Source organism: Panthera leo, chromosome A1 (genome assembly GCF_018350215.1).
Source record: "Panthera leo isolate Ple1 chromosome A1, P.leo_Ple1_pat1.1, whole genome shotgun sequence".
Classification (NCBI taxonomy): Eukaryota; Metazoa; Chordata; class Mammalia; order Carnivora; family Felidae; genus Panthera; species Panthera leo.
Window position 1 is genome coordinate 5828016 of NC_056679.1, and position 21014 is coordinate 5849029.

The 21014-nt window shown below is 37.4% G+C and overlaps 1 protein-coding gene across 11 annotated transcripts in view; it reads right to left on the reverse strand.

Moving 5' to 3' along the window:
- LOC122217771 (phospholipid-transporting ATPase IB-like) overlaps window positions 1-21014 on the reverse strand; it is a 220755-nt gene that overhangs the window by 86434 nt on the left and 113307 nt on the right. For 10 of the 11 annotated variants that reach the window (XR_006201859.1, XM_042935461.1, XM_042935374.1 and 7 more), the window contains 3 exons: window positions 20143-20315; window positions 12178-12361; window positions 5684-5794 (listed from right to left, as the gene is read on the reverse strand). Coding sequence is in view for 10 of the 11 variants with exons in the window: in XM_042935461.1 (XP_042791395.1) it covers window positions 5684-5794; window positions 12178-12361; window positions 20143-20315 (468 nt within the window). In the remaining variant the exon portion in view is untranslated. The remainder of the gene's footprint in view (window positions 1-5683; window positions 5795-12177; window positions 12362-20142; window positions 20316-21014) is intronic. The other variant, XM_042935691.1, reaches the window with a different exon arrangement.

The window sequence follows — 21014 nt, forward strand, 5'->3', positions numbered from 1 at the left end:
CTGAAGTGCTTAAAATACTATGCTTTATCATTCTTTTTTTCCCATGTCATCAAATGGAATTTTGCCAGAATGTAAATAAAATCAAGCTTGAGTGTTTGAGCTTAACAGAAAGGCAGTACATTTATTTTAGAATTTTTATTTCATTCTTTATTTTTTGATAGAGAAAGAACAATAACAATTTCAATGAAATGCTTAGATCTGATTGTCCAATAATGCATTGTTTCAGTGAAAAGATCTCTGCCCCTCTGTGTTTACTGCAGCATTATTTACGATGGCAAAAATGTGGAAACAGCCCAACTATTCATCAGTAGATGAATGGATAAAGGAGAGGTGGTATATATACAATGGAATATTAACCATGAAATAGTGTGAGATCCCACCATTTGCAATAACATGGATGGACCTGGATTGTATAATGCTAAGTGAAATAAGTCAGAGGAAGACAAATACTATATGATTTCACCCCTGTGTGGAATTTAAGAAACAAAAGCAACCAACCAACCAACCAACAAAAAAACCCAGACCCTCAAATATAGAAAACAGACTGGGACTTGCCAGAGGGAAGGTGAATGAGAGGATGGGTGAAATAGGTGAAGGCGATTCAGACTATACTTCTCGTGATGAGCACTGAGTGACGGACGGAATGGTTGAGCCACTATGTTGTACATCTCAAACTAATATAACAATGTATATTATTTATACTCAAGTAGAAAAATTTAAGGCAAAGGACTGGTAATAACTAAGACAATTTTAAAAATATATGGTGAGAAGACTCACTCTACCTGATGTTAAGGCTCATGGTAGTGCTACAGAATTCAAGACAGTGTGATGTTGGCAGAGGAACAGACACAGTAATCAAGGAGTTAGAGTAGAGAACCCAGAAACACATAGTATGTATCTACATGAGTATGTCCAACTTATTTTAATTGTGGTAAGAACTATGACCAATTTTAAGTGTACAGTGCAGTAACGTTAAGTATATTCACATCGTTGTGCAACCAATCTCCAGAACTTTTTCATCTTGCAAAACTGAAACTCTGTACCCCTGAACAATTCCCCATATCCCTCAACCCTCAGCCACTGGTCACCAACACTCTCCTTTGTCTCTCTGAATTTGACTATTTTAGATACCCCATGTAAGTGGAATCATACACTGTTTGGCTTTTTGTGTGTGACTCATAGTTAGCCAATGTCCTCAAGGTTCATCTATATTATAGTATGTGTCAGAATTTACTTTCCTTTTAAGGCTGAATAATATTCCATTGTATTTATATATCACATTTTGGTTATCTCTTCATCTGTCACTGGACGTTTGGGTTGCTTCTGCTTGGGTATTGTAAATAATGGTGCATTAAACATGGTGTGTAAATATCTCTTCAAGATTCTTGCTTTCAGGGGCACCTGTTTGGCTCAGTCGGTTAAGTGTCCGACTTCGACTCAGGTCATGATCTCGCGGTTTGTGAGTTCAAGCCCCGCATCGGGTTCTGTGCTGATGGCTCAGAGCCTGGAGCCTGCTTTGGATTCTGTGGCTCCTCCTCTCTCTGCCCCTCCCCTGCTCTCTTCTCTCTCTCTCTCAATAATAAATAAATGTTAAAAAAAATTAAAAAAAAAAGATTCTTGCTTTCAGTATTTTAGATACATACTCAGAAGTGGAATGGCTGAATCATGTAATTCTATTTTTAATGTTTTGAGGAATCATCATACTATTTTCCATAGTGGTTGCACCAATTTTTATTCATACCTGCAGTTCACAAGGGTTCACTTTCTCCACATCCTCACCGACATTTGTTATTCTCTGGGGGTTTTGTTTTATTTTTTAATAGTAGCCATCCTAATTGATGTAATACTTGATTATGGTTTGGATTTACATTTCTCCAATGATTAGTGGTGTTGAACATTTTCTCACATGCTTGTTGGCCATTTATATACTATCTCTGTAGAAATGTCTGTTCAAGTTCTTTACCCAACTTTATATCAGATTGATTTTTTGTGGTTGAGTTGTAGGAGCTCACTATTCTAGACATTAGCTTATGAGATATGTAATTTGCGAGTATTTTTCTCATATCCTGTAGGTATTTTTACTGTGTTGACTGTCACAATCAACACAGAGGTTTTAACATTTGATGTAGAACCACTTGTCTGTATTTGCTTCTGTTGCATGTGCTTTCATATCATGTCCAAGAAAATTATTGTCAAACGCAGTGTCATGAAGATTTTCCATTTTATTTTCTTATAAGAGCTTTATAGTTTTAGGTATTATTTTTAGGTCCTTAATCAATTTTGTTAACTTTTGTAAATGGTGTGTTTGATTATTTATTTAATTTGCATATGGATATCCAGCTTTCCCACCAGCATTTGCTAAAGGGACTATCCTTTCGCCATTATGTAATCTTGGTGTTTTCGAAGATCATTTGGCCATATACACTAGGATTTATTTCTGGGTTCTTTATTTTATTCCATTGGTCTATATACCTGTTTTTATGCCAGTAAAACACATTTTAAATACTGTAACTTTGTATATGTTCTGAAATTAGGGAGTATGAGACTTCTCAGTTATTTTTCAAGATTGTTTTGGCTATTCAAGATGCTTTAAGACTCTGTATGAATTTTAGGATGCATTTTTCTATTTCTCCAAAACATGGGATTTTTGTAGGGATTGCATACAAATCTGCAGATCATTTGGGGTAATACTGTCATCTTAACAATATAAACTTTTACAATCTATAACCATGGGATGTCTTTCCATTTATTTGTATCTTCAAATTATTTCAGCAATATTTTGTAGTTTTTGGTGTACAAGTGTTTTTCCGCCTTGGTTTTCTTAATTTCCCTTTTTGATAGTTTGTTATTAGTGTATATAAATACAACATTTTTGTATGTTGGTTTGTATCCTGTTGCATTATTGAATTTATTAGCTCTGATCATTATTTTCTGACATCTTTAGGATTTTCCACATATAAGATCTTGTCCTCTGTAAACAGAGATACTTTTACCTATTCCTTTCTGATTTGGATGTTTTTCTTTCTTCCTTCCTTTCTTCTTCTTTTTTTTTTTTCTTTTGCCCCAGTGCTCTTACTGGGACTTCCAGTACTGTGTTGAATAGAAGTGGTGAGAGCAGGCATCCTTGCCTTGTTCCTGATCTTAGAGGAAAGACTTTTAGTCTTTCGCCACTGAGCATGATACCAGCTATGGGATTTTCATATATGAAAATCCTTTATTATGTTGAGGAATTTTTTTTCTTTCTAGCCTGTTGAATTTCATCAAATGCATTTTCTGCATCGAGATGATGTGCTTTTTTTTTTCCTTTGTTGACTGATTTTCATATATTGAACCATCTTTGCATTCCAGGATATGGTTTCTATTCCTTTTTTAATGTGCTGCTGAATTCAAGTTTGCTAGTATTTTGCCAAGGATTTTTGCACCTGTATTAATCAGGGATATAGGTTAGTAGCTTTCTTGTAGTGTTTTCTAGTGTCTTGTAATGTAGCTTTGGTTTTATAGTAATGCCAGACTCATAAAATGAGTTTGTGTTTGTTTCTCTATAATTTTTTGGAAGAGTTTGAGGTAGATTTTAATTCTTCTTTGAACGATTGGTATAATTTGCCAGGGAGGTATTTGATTACTGATCTGATCTCCTTACTAGTTATACTCTGTTGATATTTCCTATTTCTTTATTACTTGCCCAATTGATTTTTTACAAAGGTAGAAAACCAATTTAATGGAAGGATAACCTTTTCATCAAATAGCACTGAAGTAATTGAATTTCATGGGCAAAACAAATAGAAAATCTAAACCCTCCACTCTGCACAAAAATTCACTGAAAATGGATCATGGCATTAAGTGTAAAACACAAGACTTTTAGAAAACTACACAGAGGAGTGTCTTTGGAATCTAGATCTAGGCAAAGAGTTTTTTGACACAGAACCAAAGCATGATCCATAAAAGGAAAAATTGTAAATTGGACCACTTCAAAATTAAAAACTCTTATACTCTGAAAGACTCTATTAAGATGACAAAAGAACATGATACAGACTAGAAGAAAATATTTGCAAACTACATATCTGCCAAAGGACTAATGTCTAAAATATGTGAAGAACTCTCAAAAATTAACAGTAAAAAATCAATTTAGTTTTTAGACAATTTAGACAAAAGATGGGAAGACACATTTCAGAAGATGTATAGATAGCAAATAAGTATATGAGAAGATGTTTAACATCATTAGCCACTGCAGAAATGCAATTTAAAACCACAATGAGGGGGCTGCGTGGGTGGCTCAGTTGGTTGAGTGTCCAACTCTTGATATCAGCTCAGGTCATGATCCCAGAGTCATGGGATCAAGTCCCAGAGTTGAACCTGCTTAAGATTCTTTCTCTCTCTCCCTCTGCCCCTCTCCCCTACTTACACTCTTTCTCTAACATAAAATAATTAATTAAATGAAACCACAATGAGATACCCTAACCATCTATCAGAATGGCTAAAATACTAAATAGTGATAATATCAAATGCTGGGAAAGATCCAGAGAAACAAAATAACAGATACTTTGCTGCTAGGAATTGAAAATGGTAAAGTCACTTTGGAAAATAGTTGGGAGTTTCTTTAAAAAAAACCAAAAAACTAAATATACACCTACCATATGATCCAGCAATTGTACTCTTGGACATTTGTCCTAAATAAGTGAAAACTTATGTTTGCCCAAAATCTTTATACAAATGCTCTTCAATAAGTGGGTGATAAATATTATGGTCTGGAACAAATGATTGATACAGGGAACAACGTGGATCAATCTGAAGGGAATTATACTGACTAAAAAAAAAAAAAAATCCAATCTCAAAAGGTTATATACTACACAATTCTACTTTTATAACATTCTTTCTTTTTAAGCTTTATTTATTTTGAGAGAGAAAGCATGTGGAGGGGGAGAAAGAAATTCAAGCAGGCTCTGCACTGTCAGTGCAGGGTCCAACATTGGGCTTAATCTTGCAAACTGTGAGATCATGACCTGAGCCGAAATCAAGATCTTGTCTGATGCTTAACCAACTGAGCCACCCAGGCACCCCTACTTTCAGAACATTCTTGAAAGAACAAGAAGGATAGGGATAGGGAACAGACTAGTCACTGTCAGAAGCTACGGCTGGATGTGGATATAAAGGGGTAGCATGAGTGGGATCCTTGTGATGGAACAGGTCTGTGTCATTGGGGCCGAGGTGGTCTGTCTCGATTTCTGTGATGGTTATATCAATATACACATGGATAAAAGTACATAGAATCACACAAGTGTGGGTAAAGCTTGTGAAGTATGAATCTCAGTCAGTTATATCCTGGTTTTGATAATGTCCTAGAGTTATTCAAGGTGTTATCTTTGGGGAAAATTGGGTGACTGTTTCATGGGACCCTCTAAAAAATATTTTTGGAACTTCCTGTGAATCCATAATTATTTCAAAGTAAAATACTAAACAATATTTTTCCATAGCCAAATTTAAGGCTTATACAAATGCTTAAGTCAGGATGGTGGTTAGAAGACTCAAATTTACCAAATAACTTTGAGCAAAAACCTAAAGCAGAATTGTGTAATGGTAATTTAAATGATACAAATATGGGGAAAAAAACAAACCACTAAACTACCATACATGATGTCAAAGAAAGACCTAACTTTTTCATGAAAGAAAGCATATCTTTTCTTACCTCAATAACATATAACACGACATTTTTGTAGAAACAATATAATATGCATTTTGTCACTCGAAAATAATTCCAAGCTCCATGAACCAACAGAAGCTTCTCCAAGTAGCTAAACTAAAAGAAGGAAACAACAGTCAGGGCAAGTTCAAATGAAACAGCAAAGTATTTGTTAGACCCACAGTTGTAGAATACATACAAAAGACTGGAGACAGATGGGGCAGAAATAGGAAAATGTCCATTTACAGTTCTTGGAAAAGTATAAAATGGCACACACCACGGCATAACATCTTCTCTACAGTCAAAGCTGCTCTTGGGTCAAAGCAAGATGGAGGAAAACAAAATGTGGCTTAAAGTATTATCATTGCTGTGAAATAGCCTGTTAATGGGGGCCTGAGCATGAATCAGTTCAGTCTCCTGCATTAGTGACTTATTAGTATATATTTTTGAGAGAGAGAGAGCGTGCATGTGAGCAGGGGAGGGGCAGAGAGAGAAGGAGACAGACAATCCAAAGCAGGCTTGGCACTATAGGCGCAAAGCCCAACGTGGGGCTCAAACCCACAAACCGTGAGATGACGTCAGGTGCTCAACTGACTGAGCCGCCCAGGCACCCCTACCAATAATTACATTAAATGTAAACAGTCGAAACACTTGGAAAAAGACATAAGGTGACAAAATGGATAAAATAAATAAGACCTATCTATATGCTGCCTACAAGAGACTCACTTCAGACCTAAAGACACATACAGGCTGAAAGTGAATAGATGGAAAAAAAATATGCCATGCAAATGGAAGTCAAAAAAATAAAAAGTCGGGGGGAGGGGATACAATACTTCTATCAGACAAAATAGACTTGAAATCAAATACTGGAGCAAGAGACAGAGTGGGCACTATATAATAATAAAGGGATCAATACAACTAGAGGATATAATTGTTGTAATGATCTATGCACCCAACATAAGAGCACCTAAATAAAGCAAATATTAATAGACACAAAGGGAAACCTTCACAGCAATAAAATAATAGTAGGGGACTCTAATTCCCCACTCACATCAGTGAATAGATCACCCAGGCAGAAAATCAACACATTAGAATGCCAGATGGACTTAAATATATACAGAAAATACCATCCAAAAACAACACAGTAACAATACACATTCATTTTAAGTGCACATGGAACATTCTCCAGGACACATTATGTGTTAGGCCACAAACCAAGTCTAAATAAATTTAAGAAGATTAAAATCATACCAAGCATTTTTCTGACTACAACTGATATGAAGAAGCTAGACATGAATTACAAGGGAAAAACAAAAAACAAAAAAACTAGAAAAAGCACAAACACATGGAGCCTAAACAACATGGTACCAAACAGCCAGTAGACCAATGAAGAAATCAAACAGGAAAATAAAAATACATGGAGAGGAATGAAAATGAAAACACAATGGCCTCAAATCCTTGAAACTCAGTAAAAGCAGTTATAAGAGGAAAATGTGTAGCAATATAGGCCTACCTCAAGAAACAAAACCTAACCTTACAACTAAAAGGAAAAACGAACAAAATCCAAACATAGCAGAAGGAAATAATAAATACCAGAGCAGAAATAAATGAAAAACAAGAAAAAACATAGAAAAGATCAATGAAATCATAACCTTGTTCTTTAAAAAGATAAACAAACTGATCAACCTTTGGCCAGTCTTTTTTCCATCAAGGAAAAAAGAGAGAGGGCTCAAATGAACAGAATCAGAAATTAAAGAAGAGAAATAACATATCACAGAAATAGAAAGGATTATAAGAGACTATTTTAAAAAATTATAAGCCAAGGAGTTGGACAACCTAGGAGAAATAAATTCCTAAAAATATTCTTTCTTCTTTTGGAAGATTGTGTAACAAAATTGAATTGGCAATCAAAAACTCCTAACAAAAGTCCCAAAGCAGATGGCTTCAGAGGTGAACTCTACCCATTCTCTTCAAACTATTCCAAAAAACTGAAAGGAAGGAAAGCTTCCAAATACATTCTCTGAGGGCAGCACTACCCCGATATGAAAACCAGACAAAGACACTACAAACCAAAACAAAACAAAACAAAAAACTGTAGGTCAATGTCTCTGATGAACAAGATAACAGAAATCCTCAACAAAATTTGAGCAAACTGCATTCAACAATACATTAAATATAGTAGGATCATTCACCATAATCAAGTGGAATTTATTCCAAGGATGCAAAAATAGTTTAGTATTCACAAATCATCACACACCACATTAATTAAATGAAGGGAAAAAATCATATGATCATCTTAATAGATGAAGAGAAAGCATTAAATATAATACAGCATCCATTCATGATAAGAACACTCAACAAAGTAAGTTTAGAGCGAACACATGCCAACATAATACAGGCCATGTATGTACAGGCCATGTATGTACAGGCCATGAATGACAAACCCACAACTATCATCATACAGAATGCTGTAAAACTGAGAGTTTTTCCTTCTAAGATCAGGAACAAGACAACAATGTCCACTGTCACCACTTTTCTTCAACATAGTACTGGGAGTCCTAGCCATAGCAGTCAGACAAGACATAGAAATAAAAGGCATCCAAATTGATAAGGAAGAAGTAAAACTGATAGTATTTGCAGATAGCATGATACTCTACATAGAAAATTCTAAAGACTCCACCAAAAAACTATTCAAACTGATAAATTAATTTAGCAAGTTGCAGGATACCAAATTAATATACAGAAATCTGTTGTGTTTCTATGTACTATTAGCAAAGTGGCAAAAAGAGAAATTAAGAAAAATTGAGAATTAAATTAAAAAATTATAAAATACATAGGAATAAACTTAACCAAACAGGCAGAAGTCCTGTGCTCTGAAAACTATAGAACACTGATAAAGTAAACTAAAAAAGACACAAAGAAATGGAAAGCTATTCCATGCTAATATTCCATTAATTTAGAAAAATTAATATTGTTAAAATGTCCATAGTACCAAAAGTAATCTACAGATTCAATACAATCCCTGTCAAAATACTAAATATTTTTTACAGAAATAGAATAATCCTAAAGTTAGTATGGAACCACAGAAGATCCCAAGTAGCTGAAGCAATCTTGAGAAAGGAGACCAATATATCTTTCAAGATATATTCCAAAGCTGTGATAATGAAAACAGTATGGTACTGGCACAAAAATAGACACAGGTCAGTGGAGCAGAATAGACAGCTGAGAAATACCCCCATGCTTACATGGTGAATTAATCTACAGCAAAGGAGGCAAGAATATGCAGTGGGGAAAAAAAAGTCTCTTCAAAAAAATGTGTTGGAAAAACTGGACAGCTACATGCAAAAGAATGAAACTGGACCACTTTCTTACATGATGTGGAAAAATCAACTCAAAATAAAATGACCTAAATGTGAGGCCTGAAACTCAGGGCACTAGTGATGAGCACTGCGTGTTGTATTTGATGAATCACTAAATTCTACACCTTGACTAATATTACACTGTGTGTTAACTAACTGGAATTTAAATTTAAAAACTTGAAAAAAGGAAAAAAAGAAAAGAAAGGCAGTAATCTCCTGGACATTGACCTTAGCAACACTTTTCTAGACATATCTCCCCAGGCAAGGAAAACAAAAGCAAAAATAAACCACTGGGACTGTATCAAAACAAAAATCTTTTACACAGCAAAGGAAACCATCAACAAAATGAAAAGGCCTACTGAGTGGGAGAAGACATTTGAAAATGGTGTCTTTGAAAAGAAGTTAATATTCAAAATATGTAATGAAGTTACTCAACACCAAAAAGCTGCAAAACATCCAATTAAAAATGGGCAAAAGTGGGTGGGGGATGGGTTAAATAGGTGATGGGATTCAGGAGGGCACTTGTTATGATGTACACCGGGTACTGAATGGAAGTGTTGGATCACTATATTTACACCTGAAACTAATATTACACTGTATGTTAACTAACTGGAATTTAAGTACTTTTTTAAAAAATGAGAGGACAACAGCCACTTTTGCGAAGAAGATATATGATGGCAGGCAAACATGAAAAGATTCTCAACATCACTAATCATCAGAGTAGTGGAAATCTGAACCGCAATGAGATATCACCTTACACCTGTCAGAATGGCTAGAATCAAAAAGACAAGAAATCCCGAGTGTTGGTGAGAATGTGGAGAATGGGGAACCAACCCTCTAGCACTGCTGGTGGGAATGCAAACTGGTGCAGTCACTGTGGAAGACGGTATGGAGGCTCCTCAAAATATTAAAAATAGAAATACCATATAATCCAGTAATTTCACTACTGTGTATTTACCCAAAGAAAAGAAAACCACTAATTTGAAGATATACGCGCCTCTATGTTTACTGAAGCGTTACTGACAATAGCCAAGATAGGGAACCAACCTCAGTGTCCATCAATAGATGAACGGATAAGGAAGATGTGGGGTGTGTTTGTGTGTGTGTGTGTGTGTGTGTGTGTGTGTGTGTGTGTAATGGGAATATCAGACATAAGAAAGAATAAACTCTTGCCATTTGTGACAATATGAATGGACTTGGCGGGTGTTGTGTGAAGTGAAATAAGTCCAACAGAAAAAGATAAATACCGTAAGATTTCACTTACAATGTGGAATCTAAAAAGAAGAAGCCAAAAAAGGAGAAATATTTCCCTGGATCCCCAGGATACCTGATACTGGCCAGCCTGGTGTGTGCACAGTGTTTAACAGTTCAAGGCTTATGTCACATATAACTGCTGAGATCATCAGAAGCATGTATCCTGACGGCATTTAGAACAGTTTAGGACAGGATCAGGAGAGTTTGGTGTGGTCATTTCCCTGTTTACAGACACAGGAGCTTTGATCATAGTTGACTGACACTTCTCGTAACCCAGATACTCTAGCACATAGGAGCCTTAGTTTTCCCTGTTGTAAAACTAGAACACTTAATCAGAATGGATCGGATTCAAACACTGGGGTAATACACTCCTCATCTATGCTGTAGAATCCTAGGAATCCGTTTTGTTACCACCCAAGTTTCAGGCACCTGCTTACCTGTGGACAGGGTACTAAATCATCTAGCCTCTCAAAGACGGCCACCACAAGAATAGCCCCAGCAGGGATGTTCTACTCAAAGTATGGGGTTATTCCTAGGGAGCTGTTCAAGAATTACATGTGGCTCCCGAATTCACCAAGAGTGAATGAAAAGTCTTATTGTTAGTTGCTCAACTGTGGTGAAAATATTGTATCCATTAAAAGCTGATCTTACATTGATTAAAATATTCTTCAAAAGTCAAAATATTAATATGTAGAAGCAGGAAGTGTTCTTATTAAACAGCTTGGATATTACAAATATGCAGGGGCTGTACATCACAGGCCACACACTCTTCTTAAATGCATTCCGGTAAATGGTACCGCTACTGTGGAAGGCAGTTTGGCAGTTTCTTACAAAACTAAACATACTTTCATACTTTTACTATATGATCTAGCAGTGGCACTCCTTGGTATAAATCCAAAGGAGTTGAAAATTTATGGCCACATACAGAAACCTGCACATGGATATTTGTAGCAGCTTTATTAATAACTGCCCAAAGTTGGAAATAACCAAGATGTTTTTCAGTAGGTGAGTGGATAAACAAAGTATTGTACATCCAGAAAGTAGAATATTATTCATCACTAAATAGAAATGAGCTATCAAGTCATAAAAGACATGAAGGGTACTTAAATGGATATTACTAAGTGAAAGAAGCCAGCTGGAGAAGGCTACATGCTGTATGAATATGACATTCTGGAAAAGGCAAAACTATGGAGATAGTAAATAGATCAGGGGTTGCCAAAGTGAGTTAGTGTAGAGGGAACGATGAATAGGCAGAGTGCAGAGGACTCTTAAGGAAGTGAAATTACTCTGTATGGTACTGTGATGATAGATACTTGTCATTATACCTTTCTCCAAACCTACAGAATGTACGACACCAAGAGTGAACCCTAATGTAAGCTGTGGACTTTGCACGATGACGGGTCAATGTAGGTTCGTAAGTTATAGCAAATGTCCCATTCTGGCAGAGGACGTTGATGGCGGGGGGAAGGCTGGTGGGGGTAGGAGCAGGGGATATATGGGAACTCTATATCTTCTGCTCAATTTTGCTGTGAAGCTACACTAAAATATACAGTCTATTTTTTTCCATATCTGCCAAGGGGCGGTGCCTACTTGTAAAAAGCAGAAATTGGGAGATTATAAGTCTTCAAGAAATATTCATCAAGAGATGCCACAAAGTAAAGCACACATTACAGATTGAAGAGACTGGGGATTTATAGATTATATCAGCAGAGCTACAGACGCTCAGTGGTATCAGTTGGACCAAATCCATAACTGCTCGAGAAAAGCCTTTTTGCTGCAAACTGTATAAGGACAAAACTTAACCCCAAATGTTCTGGTAGTTGCATACGAAGAGCAGCTTAAAGAGTGGGGTCGACCTCATGCACTCGACGTGCCCACACCACTGACCTGTGCGATGGCAAAATCTGAGTTGTTGGTGGCCTGCATGCCCTCGTTCCCACTGATTCCCACACCCACGTGGGCCATCTGGATCATCCCAACGTCATTGGCACCATCCCCGACGGCAAGAGTGATGGCCCCTACGTGCTTCTTAACCACGTCGACTATTTCTGCCTTCTGGAGGGGAGACAACCTGGAAAAGAAGACAGAAATCACCACTTTTTAGTGTTTTGTGTTGGTTTGTTTTACTTCACCTTGTCGTAAAAGCCTTTAACATGGAGTCAACGGTAATCTGCACCTAACCTCCTTTAAATGACAGCTACTGATAAATTTTCCAATACATTGATCAAGCTTTTAACAGATATAAAAACGTTCCACCCACCAATCTAAAATAAATGAATAAACAGACAAAAAGCAGAATCAGACCTATAAATACAGAACAACCTGATGGCTGGTGGAGGCTGTGGGGTGAAGGGATGGGCAATGTGGGTGAAAGGGGGTGGAAGGTGCACACTTTCAGCTGGAACAGAAGTCCCGAGAATACAAGGCACAGCATAGGGAATAGAGCCAGTGATACTGTACTAATGTTGTGTGATGACAGATGGTAGCTCCCTTGTGCTGAGCGCGCGTAACAGACAGATCCAGTCACGTGGTACACCTGAAACTAACGTATCCTTGTGTAGCAGCTACACGCAAAAATTTTTCAAGTTCCCTCCCCCACCCACCCAAAATAAGAAGTAAAGCAAAGAAAGCACACAGTAACTTCTTCAACATCCCCAAAGAAGTACACAGTGTCAGTTGTCTCGTTTACATGGAGACAAACTCTTCAATTTGCCATTCTCCCCACCGCTCCCTGTTTCTAACACCGGCCTGCTATCTTAATTCACATCATCTCGCTACATGAGAGCAAGAAGTGAAGATCTGTTTCTAAACCTGTATAAAGGCATTTCCCCCAAAGGATAAGTATGTGGAGTAGCCTAGGAAAATCAAACTACCCTCAAGTGAACTTTACAAGGAGACAGAGAAACATGAAGATCTCAGTCAGGAGTCTGTGGTGACAATAACAATCCAAAGGTAAGTGATTGAAAATAACAGATGTTTGCTTCTTTCCCGTGGATGTGTCCGGTGCAGATGAGGATACTGTTGATCCTTTCTTTGAACCCAGACAAGCTACGAAAGCAAATTTCGTATTCCTCAAATATTTCAGACTAGCAGACCCTGTCTACACAAAATACTTAACAGACATTCCAGGGAAAGAGAAACAAATTTTTTCTCTTATTTATCACTTATGTATTCATTCACTAAATAAATTGGCTACATACCTCTCTCCAAAATGATCAGGGACACACAAAGGTTTTATTTTCTAGTAAGTGAGTGTTCATCCCCTTCCCACAAAACAGCTCCTAAAAACTAATTCAAATCTCAACCTTTCAAATTTCAGGTGAGATTGTTAACAACTGAGGAGATAAAGTTCCCTTGACTAGAACACACTCCACATTTTAAGACAGAAGCACAGACGGAAAACCTTTGGTTTCATAATGAGGAAAATGTGAGTTAACATTAATACACTGTAGATACAGTGTGAAAAGTTGCCGAAGTAGAGGATGTTCCGGAAACCATTTGTAAGTTTAGTTTCCATCTAGAGACACTGTTTTGGTTTTTTTTTTACTGGAATAACTACAATGATAATAGCTTCACCATTTTGTCTGGCAAGTACTTTTATATTTAAACTATGATATTTGTGAAGAAAAAAAAGAAAACGTACCTCATATTAATACCAAATTTGACTCTTCATACTGTCAAATCTTAATTCTATCGTTTGAGCCAGTGAAGCTCTCCAAATATGAAAAGAGAACTACAGGGACCCAACTAAGCCTTCTCCTCCCCTTGCTAAACATCCTTGAATCCTTCAGTCCCTTTGTGAGGTGGTTCTGGGCCTTTTGCCAAAGCTCCACATCAATTCTGATCAGTTGTTGGCAAGATGTAGAGAAAGGGGAACACTCATACACTGTTAGTGGGAATGCAAACTGGTACAGCTACTCTGGAAGACAGTATGGCGGTTCCTTAGAAAGTTACACATAGAACTACCCTACAACCTAGCAGTTGCACTATTAGGTATTTACCAAAAGGATACAAAAATACTGAGTTGAAGGGGCACGTGCACCATGATTTACAGCAGCATTATCGACAACAGCCAAATTATGAAAAGAGCCGAAATGTCCATAGAGGTGGCACATTATATATACACACACATACGTGCTATGGAATATTTCTCAGCCATCAAAAAGAATAAAATCTCACCATTTGCAATAATGTGGACAGAGCTAGAGTATATTACACTAAGCGAAATAAGTCAGAGAAAGACAACATATTTCACTCATATGTGGAATTTAAGAAACAAAACAGATGAACATAAGGAAAGGGAGAGAAAACAGAGGGAAGCAAACCATAAGAGACTCTTAACTATACAGAACAAACTGAAGGTTGCTGGAAGGGAGGTGGGTGGGGGTGGGCTAAATGGGTGATGGGTATTAGGAGGGCACTTGTTGTGATGAGCACTGGCTGTTATATGTTAAGTGATGAATCACTAAATTCTGCTCCCAAAACCAGTATTACACTATATGTTAGCTAACTAGAATTTAAATTAAAACTACAAAAAAAAGAAAAAAGAAAAGAATAGAACTGGATTATTACTATTCTGATTTTGGATCTCCCTCCCATACATGAAAATAAATCCTGAAATAATAATAGTCTTTTAATACCTATCTGTTAAATGAGCTTAAATTAATAAAACACTTTAGGTCATGTTTCCGGGTATGAGTATTAAGCCAAATTACCCTAATCTTGAAATTTTAGGGTTATACCCAATTGATGATCTTTACATTCATGTCTGGCAAAGTTTATCTCAGTCATAAAAGTTTGCAACCATGAACAAAGTGAGAGACAGACTCTCCTCTCCTTCTCCACCACCACTCCCTCTGCAAAGTACAGTTTCAGCCAGGTCCATACCAAATTGTTTTTTATTTCTAAATGACTTCAGTAAGCAAATTATTGGTCAAAACTTTAAGAAAACTTTCTATACCTGTTAATGGCATATAAGGATATTAGACAGTTTCCTTCAGAAAGTAAACAAGTATAAAACTGGAAAATGTGATTAAGAACAAGCATTTCAGCCCATCAGAAAATGCCCAAAGGTGGAAAAGAACTCGAGACATATTTATTCATGAAAATCAGAGAAGTGCAGCAAGTTTGTGACCTTCGTCCTTAGAGGTGTTCCTGTTCCCCTGACCTGGGAGTGAGGGAAAATCTGCAGATTTACTACCCAAGACACGGCGGACGTGGTTTGGAGCAGATAACGAACACCCACATCTTAACCAATTGGGGTGGCTCTCTCAGTTCAGGGAGGGCAGCAAACCAGCTAGAAATGTAACAGGGAGATCGTGCAACAAAAGAATCACGGGAGGGCTGAGGTCAGCAACTTGCCTGTATTCCGAACTGACCACTAAAGTAAGGATAGGCAGGAAAGAGCCCAGAGAGGCTTTCATGTTGTTGTGCCTCTGAAAGCATTCCTCCAACCAGCATATGGCCCTAGCATCAAGGGTAGGAGCGTCAGACTATGACTTGTCTAGGCACAAACTTGTCCAAATAATTGCGTGATGACTAAACTCTGCAGGCACAGGAGAAACTCCTGGGAAGGCAGGCTTAAGAAAAAAAAAAAACAAAAAAGGCTGAGGAAAGATACCAGTAACTGCAAATGAACAGGCAAACATACTTCACAGTCTGAGTCCAGGCAAGTTACGAAAACACTGGGCCAATAAAATGCAGAAGAATAAATTAGAATCCAGATAAACTACACTGTATTTTTCCACAATAGCCACTTTTACTCTAAATAAAACAAAATCACTAGATGTGCCAAGAAACTTAAGGGTATTTGTTTTCATTCCCAGTGAACAAAGCAGCCTGACTGAGAATAGACCTGATATGAGTTAGCAAAGACTTCAAAGCAGCATTATAAATACGCTCACAGAATTAAAATATGTTCAAAGAAAGAAAATTATGATAACTATGAGTCAACAAACAGGATATCCCAACAGAAGAATGGAAACTATTAAAAAAAAATTAGAAACTCTGGGATGAAGTGAACAATACACTTTGTAACTTAAGATCAGATCTGAGTGGAAGAAATTAGTGAATCTGAAGTTACATCAATAGAAAATACGCAATCCAAAAAGAAAGGAGTTGAAATTGAAAATGCAGTGGCAGTGCCACGGGTCTGTAATCAACATCAAGCATTCAATCATACATGTGATTGGAGTCCCGAAGCAAAGGAAACAAAAGTAGCAAAAACAAAAACAAAAAACAAACAAAAAACCCTGAGAAAATAATGGTTGAAAACTTTCCAATCTGGTAACAACAAAACAAAACATTAATTTAGGGATCCATTGAATCCGAAGTAGAATAAATACAATAAGAACCACATTTAGAGCCAACATAGCTAAATGAATGAAACCCAGTAACAAAGAGAAAATCTAGAAAGTAGGAAAATGACACATCACATACAGGGTGGTAACAACAGCGTGAATTTCTCACCAGAAACAAGGGAGCCAGAAGACAAGAGAGTGACAAAGTACCAAAGAAAAAAAATCAACCGAGTATTTTCTTTGATAATAGCTTTAAGTTAGAAATCAATAACAGGGAAGATACCCAAATGTGTGAGAATTCGATACTTTTAAATAGCCCATGAGTCAAAAAGGAAATCAAGAGAAATTAGAAAATACCGTACTTTGAACTGAATGATAATGAAAACACAACATATCAGAATTTGTGAAATGTAATTAAATCAGTGCTTAAAGATTTATATCTTGAAATGCTTATAGTAGAAAAAAATTTTAAATCAGTGATAAAAGTTTTTACCTTAAGGGAATGAGAAAAAAATGAGTTCAATCCAAAGTAAGGTGAAAGTAGAAAATAATCCAGATGAGTATATATTATATTGTCTATCAGAATATTATATCGTTATATATTATAATACACATATATCACATCATATTAATGTTATATATACATAACATTACATATACATTATAAATATATATCAGAATATAAATAAAAAACTGGACAGACCATGGAGTTGGCCTTTTGAAAATATCAGCAAAACTGGTAAAGCCCTAACTAGACTGATCAAGGAAAAAAAGAGTAAATTATCCATATGAGGAAGGGAAGGAACACCACCACACGTCACACAAAAGTAACAAATAAATAAAGGAATATTGTGAAAAACTTCATGCCGACAAGTTTGACAGCTAGAACAAATGGACAAATCCCTTGAAAGACACAAATCACAAACTTGAAGAAGTAGTAGAAAATATTTGCTTACTAAATTGGATTACTCATCAGAGCCTTCCTACAAAGTCCAGGCCCAGGTGGCATCATCAACAGTGAAGTCTGTCAAACATTTTAGGAAGAAATCATACCAAACACTACAGAAAGTATAGAAAACAGGATGAAGAAACACCTCCCAAATCAGTTTATCAGGTTAGAATGATCTGATAACAAAGCCACTCAAAAACTTGAGATAAAACCACAGACAGATGTCTTTCATGAGTACAGACTAGAAATTCTTCGTGAAATTTTAGTAGAATATACAGAAAAACTCAGTCATAAAAGTTTGCAGCCATGAACAAAGTGAGAGACAGACTCTCCTCTCCTTCTCCACCACCACTCCCTCTGCAAAGTACAGTTTCAGCCAGGTCCATACCAAATTGTTTCCATCATTCAGGATGTACCTCAGTCAACAGACTTCAGTTTTGTATTCATTTATGTTTACTGTTCCTCCAATGGGGACCCTTAAAGGGATGATGGGACTAAGGGGAAAAACTAAGACACTGGACCACATAAACCTGGATAATTGAGAGTTGGTGTCGCGGTGGGCTGACAAGTGACCCCTGCAGGAGCTGGACAGGGAGGAGAGTGAGGTCAAGTTGGGCATTCCCCTGATCCTCCCTGCCACATCCGCTCCAGGTGGCTGTGTCTGTCTACTACCGCTCACTGCTCCTCTAGAGGCAGCCGGCTCCGAAGGACTCTTTCCGTCCAGGCACAGTGACTACTCCCCTCCTCCAATCCCTTTGGACCTAGGGGTAGAACAGCTCTTCCCACTGTTACCAGCATGTATACGATCCCTTTGTTTTCATCTCAGGCTGCCGGCAGCAAGCATCTTTCAGAGCCAAGCACGATGTCCCGTTTGCTGAGATTTATGGGAGAAAGCAGATGTGAAACTTCCCCTGGATGCAGTCCTATGAAGATGCGAGGTCTCTCAACCCCTAACTTGCTGCCAAAAGGGGATCTAGCCTGGGGATAAAGCCTGCACCAGACGGATCAAAAGGGAGACAACATTGGAACCCTACAACAAACCACGAGTAAAGCCAGATCTAGGACCAACCACCACTAGGTCACTGCAAGCCAACTGCTGGAATGTCCATCCTTTGTGGCAAAATTAGCCCATGTTTTCTCTCCTCTTCAATGATGTCCTTTCATTGCTTCCTCCAGCATGAGTAGGAGGTTCAGGTGGAGAGACCGCGAACACTCCTTAAAATATTGTTAGAATGCAAAATGAAAATGGTTCCATAAAGTCTAAATAGTGAAAAGAAAAATAATTCTGGCGAACTGTTGATAAATTTGCTTGCTTCCCTTGAAGTTGGCTTTGCCAACAGAATTTTCAACTATGTGAGCTAATAAATTCCCTTTTAGCCCAAAAGCGAATTTGACTTAGCTTTCTGTCATTTCGGTTCTAACTAATGGAAGGCTATGTCACAAAGAATCCTGAAGGCTAAACTACAGTCGTGACAAGTGAGAGTGCAATAAAGAACAGAACCTGCCGAATTCTTGTAGCTGATGCTGAATGAACGTGAACAAAGAAGGACACCGGGGGGAGACATTTGAAGCATATAGGGAACCTGACGACTGAGAAACCGTCTAAATCAATACTTAGAAGTCCAAGGCATCAAAACGTCTTCATAATTGGCCCAGTTAATATTTTTATTCAGGAGAAAGGAACAATTACTCTGTACTTAGTTTATTTTCTTAGCTCCATCCATCTTTGTTGTACATGATTCCCCTTTTTAAATTGATGTTTAGACTTCCAGTAACACCGATAACTTCACTTCTCTCTAGGTGTCAGAATTTTTTCAGATATGCCCCTCACTATAAATAGAGGACCTCTGGGGCACCTGGGAGGCTTAACAGGTTAAACGTTCGACACCAGCTCAGGTCATGATCTTAAGGTTGGTGAGTTCAAGCCCCATGTTGGGCTCTGTGCCGACAGCTGGGAGCCTGGAGCCTGCTTCGGATTCTGTGTCTCCCTCCCTCTCTGCCTCTCTCCCACTCATACTCTGTCTTCTTGTCCGTCTCTCTGTCAAAAATAAATAGATCAACATAAAAAAATAGGGGCGCCTGGGTGGCTCAGTCAATTAAGCATCTGCCTTTGTTTGGTTCATGTCATGATCTCCCGGTTTGTGAGTTTGAGCCCCATGTCAGGCTCTGTGCTGACAGCTCAGAGCCTGGAGCCTGCTTTGGATTCTGTGTCTCCTTCTCTCTCTGTCCTTCCCCTGCTCATGCTCTCTCTCTCTCTCTAATAAGCATTAAATTTTTTTTAATAGAAATTATTTATTTATTAAATTAATTAAATAGAGGACCTTTGTTCTTACTGGAGACACCTTTCATCTGGTCAATACATCAATAATTTATCATTGAAAAATTATAATCTGTTTTCTACTACATCTTAAGCTTGACGATTAGAATTAAACTCAGATATCTCTCTCCAATTTGAACATATATTTCATCAATAAGGAACTTTTCCTCTACAAAAACTCCCTATTTCCATGTCTACAAAAACTCCTATTTCCATGTCTACATTTTCTTTACATGTTTACGTTAAATATAGCAGGGAAGGGAGAAGAACAGTGAATATATCCTTACCTACAACATAATACCGCTCTACATGAGAGGGCCAAATTGATAAAGCTCCTCTTAACTTCAGGATGGAAGGCATACTTCAGTGTTTCACCATCAATGATGAGGGCCAGGTCATTTTCTTCACCTAACAGGATTCCAAGATCTTGACAGTTCTGATTAACTGCTTGTTGTGTTGCCTAAAACAGAGTGGGGCGGGGGGGGGGGGGGGGGACCACTTATTTTTCTCATTTTATATATACATATATAAATATAAATAAAAGACTTTCTGAATCAATATGGTAGGCAGAGGCATACTTTTTACCTCATTCTTCCCTTCAAGTATCTCACTGAAATGAAAAAGTAAATAACATGAAAAGAAGAGTGACATCATAGATGACCAGCGAAATGCCAAGAGAAACCACAGTGAGATACTACTTTATACCTATTAGCACAACTAGAATCAAAAAGCCAGACAGTAAATGTTGATCAGGATTTAGAGAAACCCAAAACTCTCAAACACTGCTGGCTGGAATGTAGTCTGACATTCCTACAGATGGGTAAGCGTGAGTTCACCAGATGACCCAGCAACACCACTCGTAGGCTTCTACACCCAAGACAAGTGAAAACCTGCGTCCACACAAAACTTGTACGTGAATGTTTATAGCAGCACCATTCACAATTGCCTAGAAGTGAAAACAACCTGATGAATGGATAAACAAAATATTGTATGAATATCCATACAATGGAATATTCTTTAGCCATCAAAAAGTTATGAGGTATTAATGCATTCTACAACATGGACGAACCTTAAAAATACAGTAACTGAAAGAAGCCAGTCACAAAAGACTATGTTATTATGATTCAATTCACATGAAAGTCAAGAATAAGCAAACCCA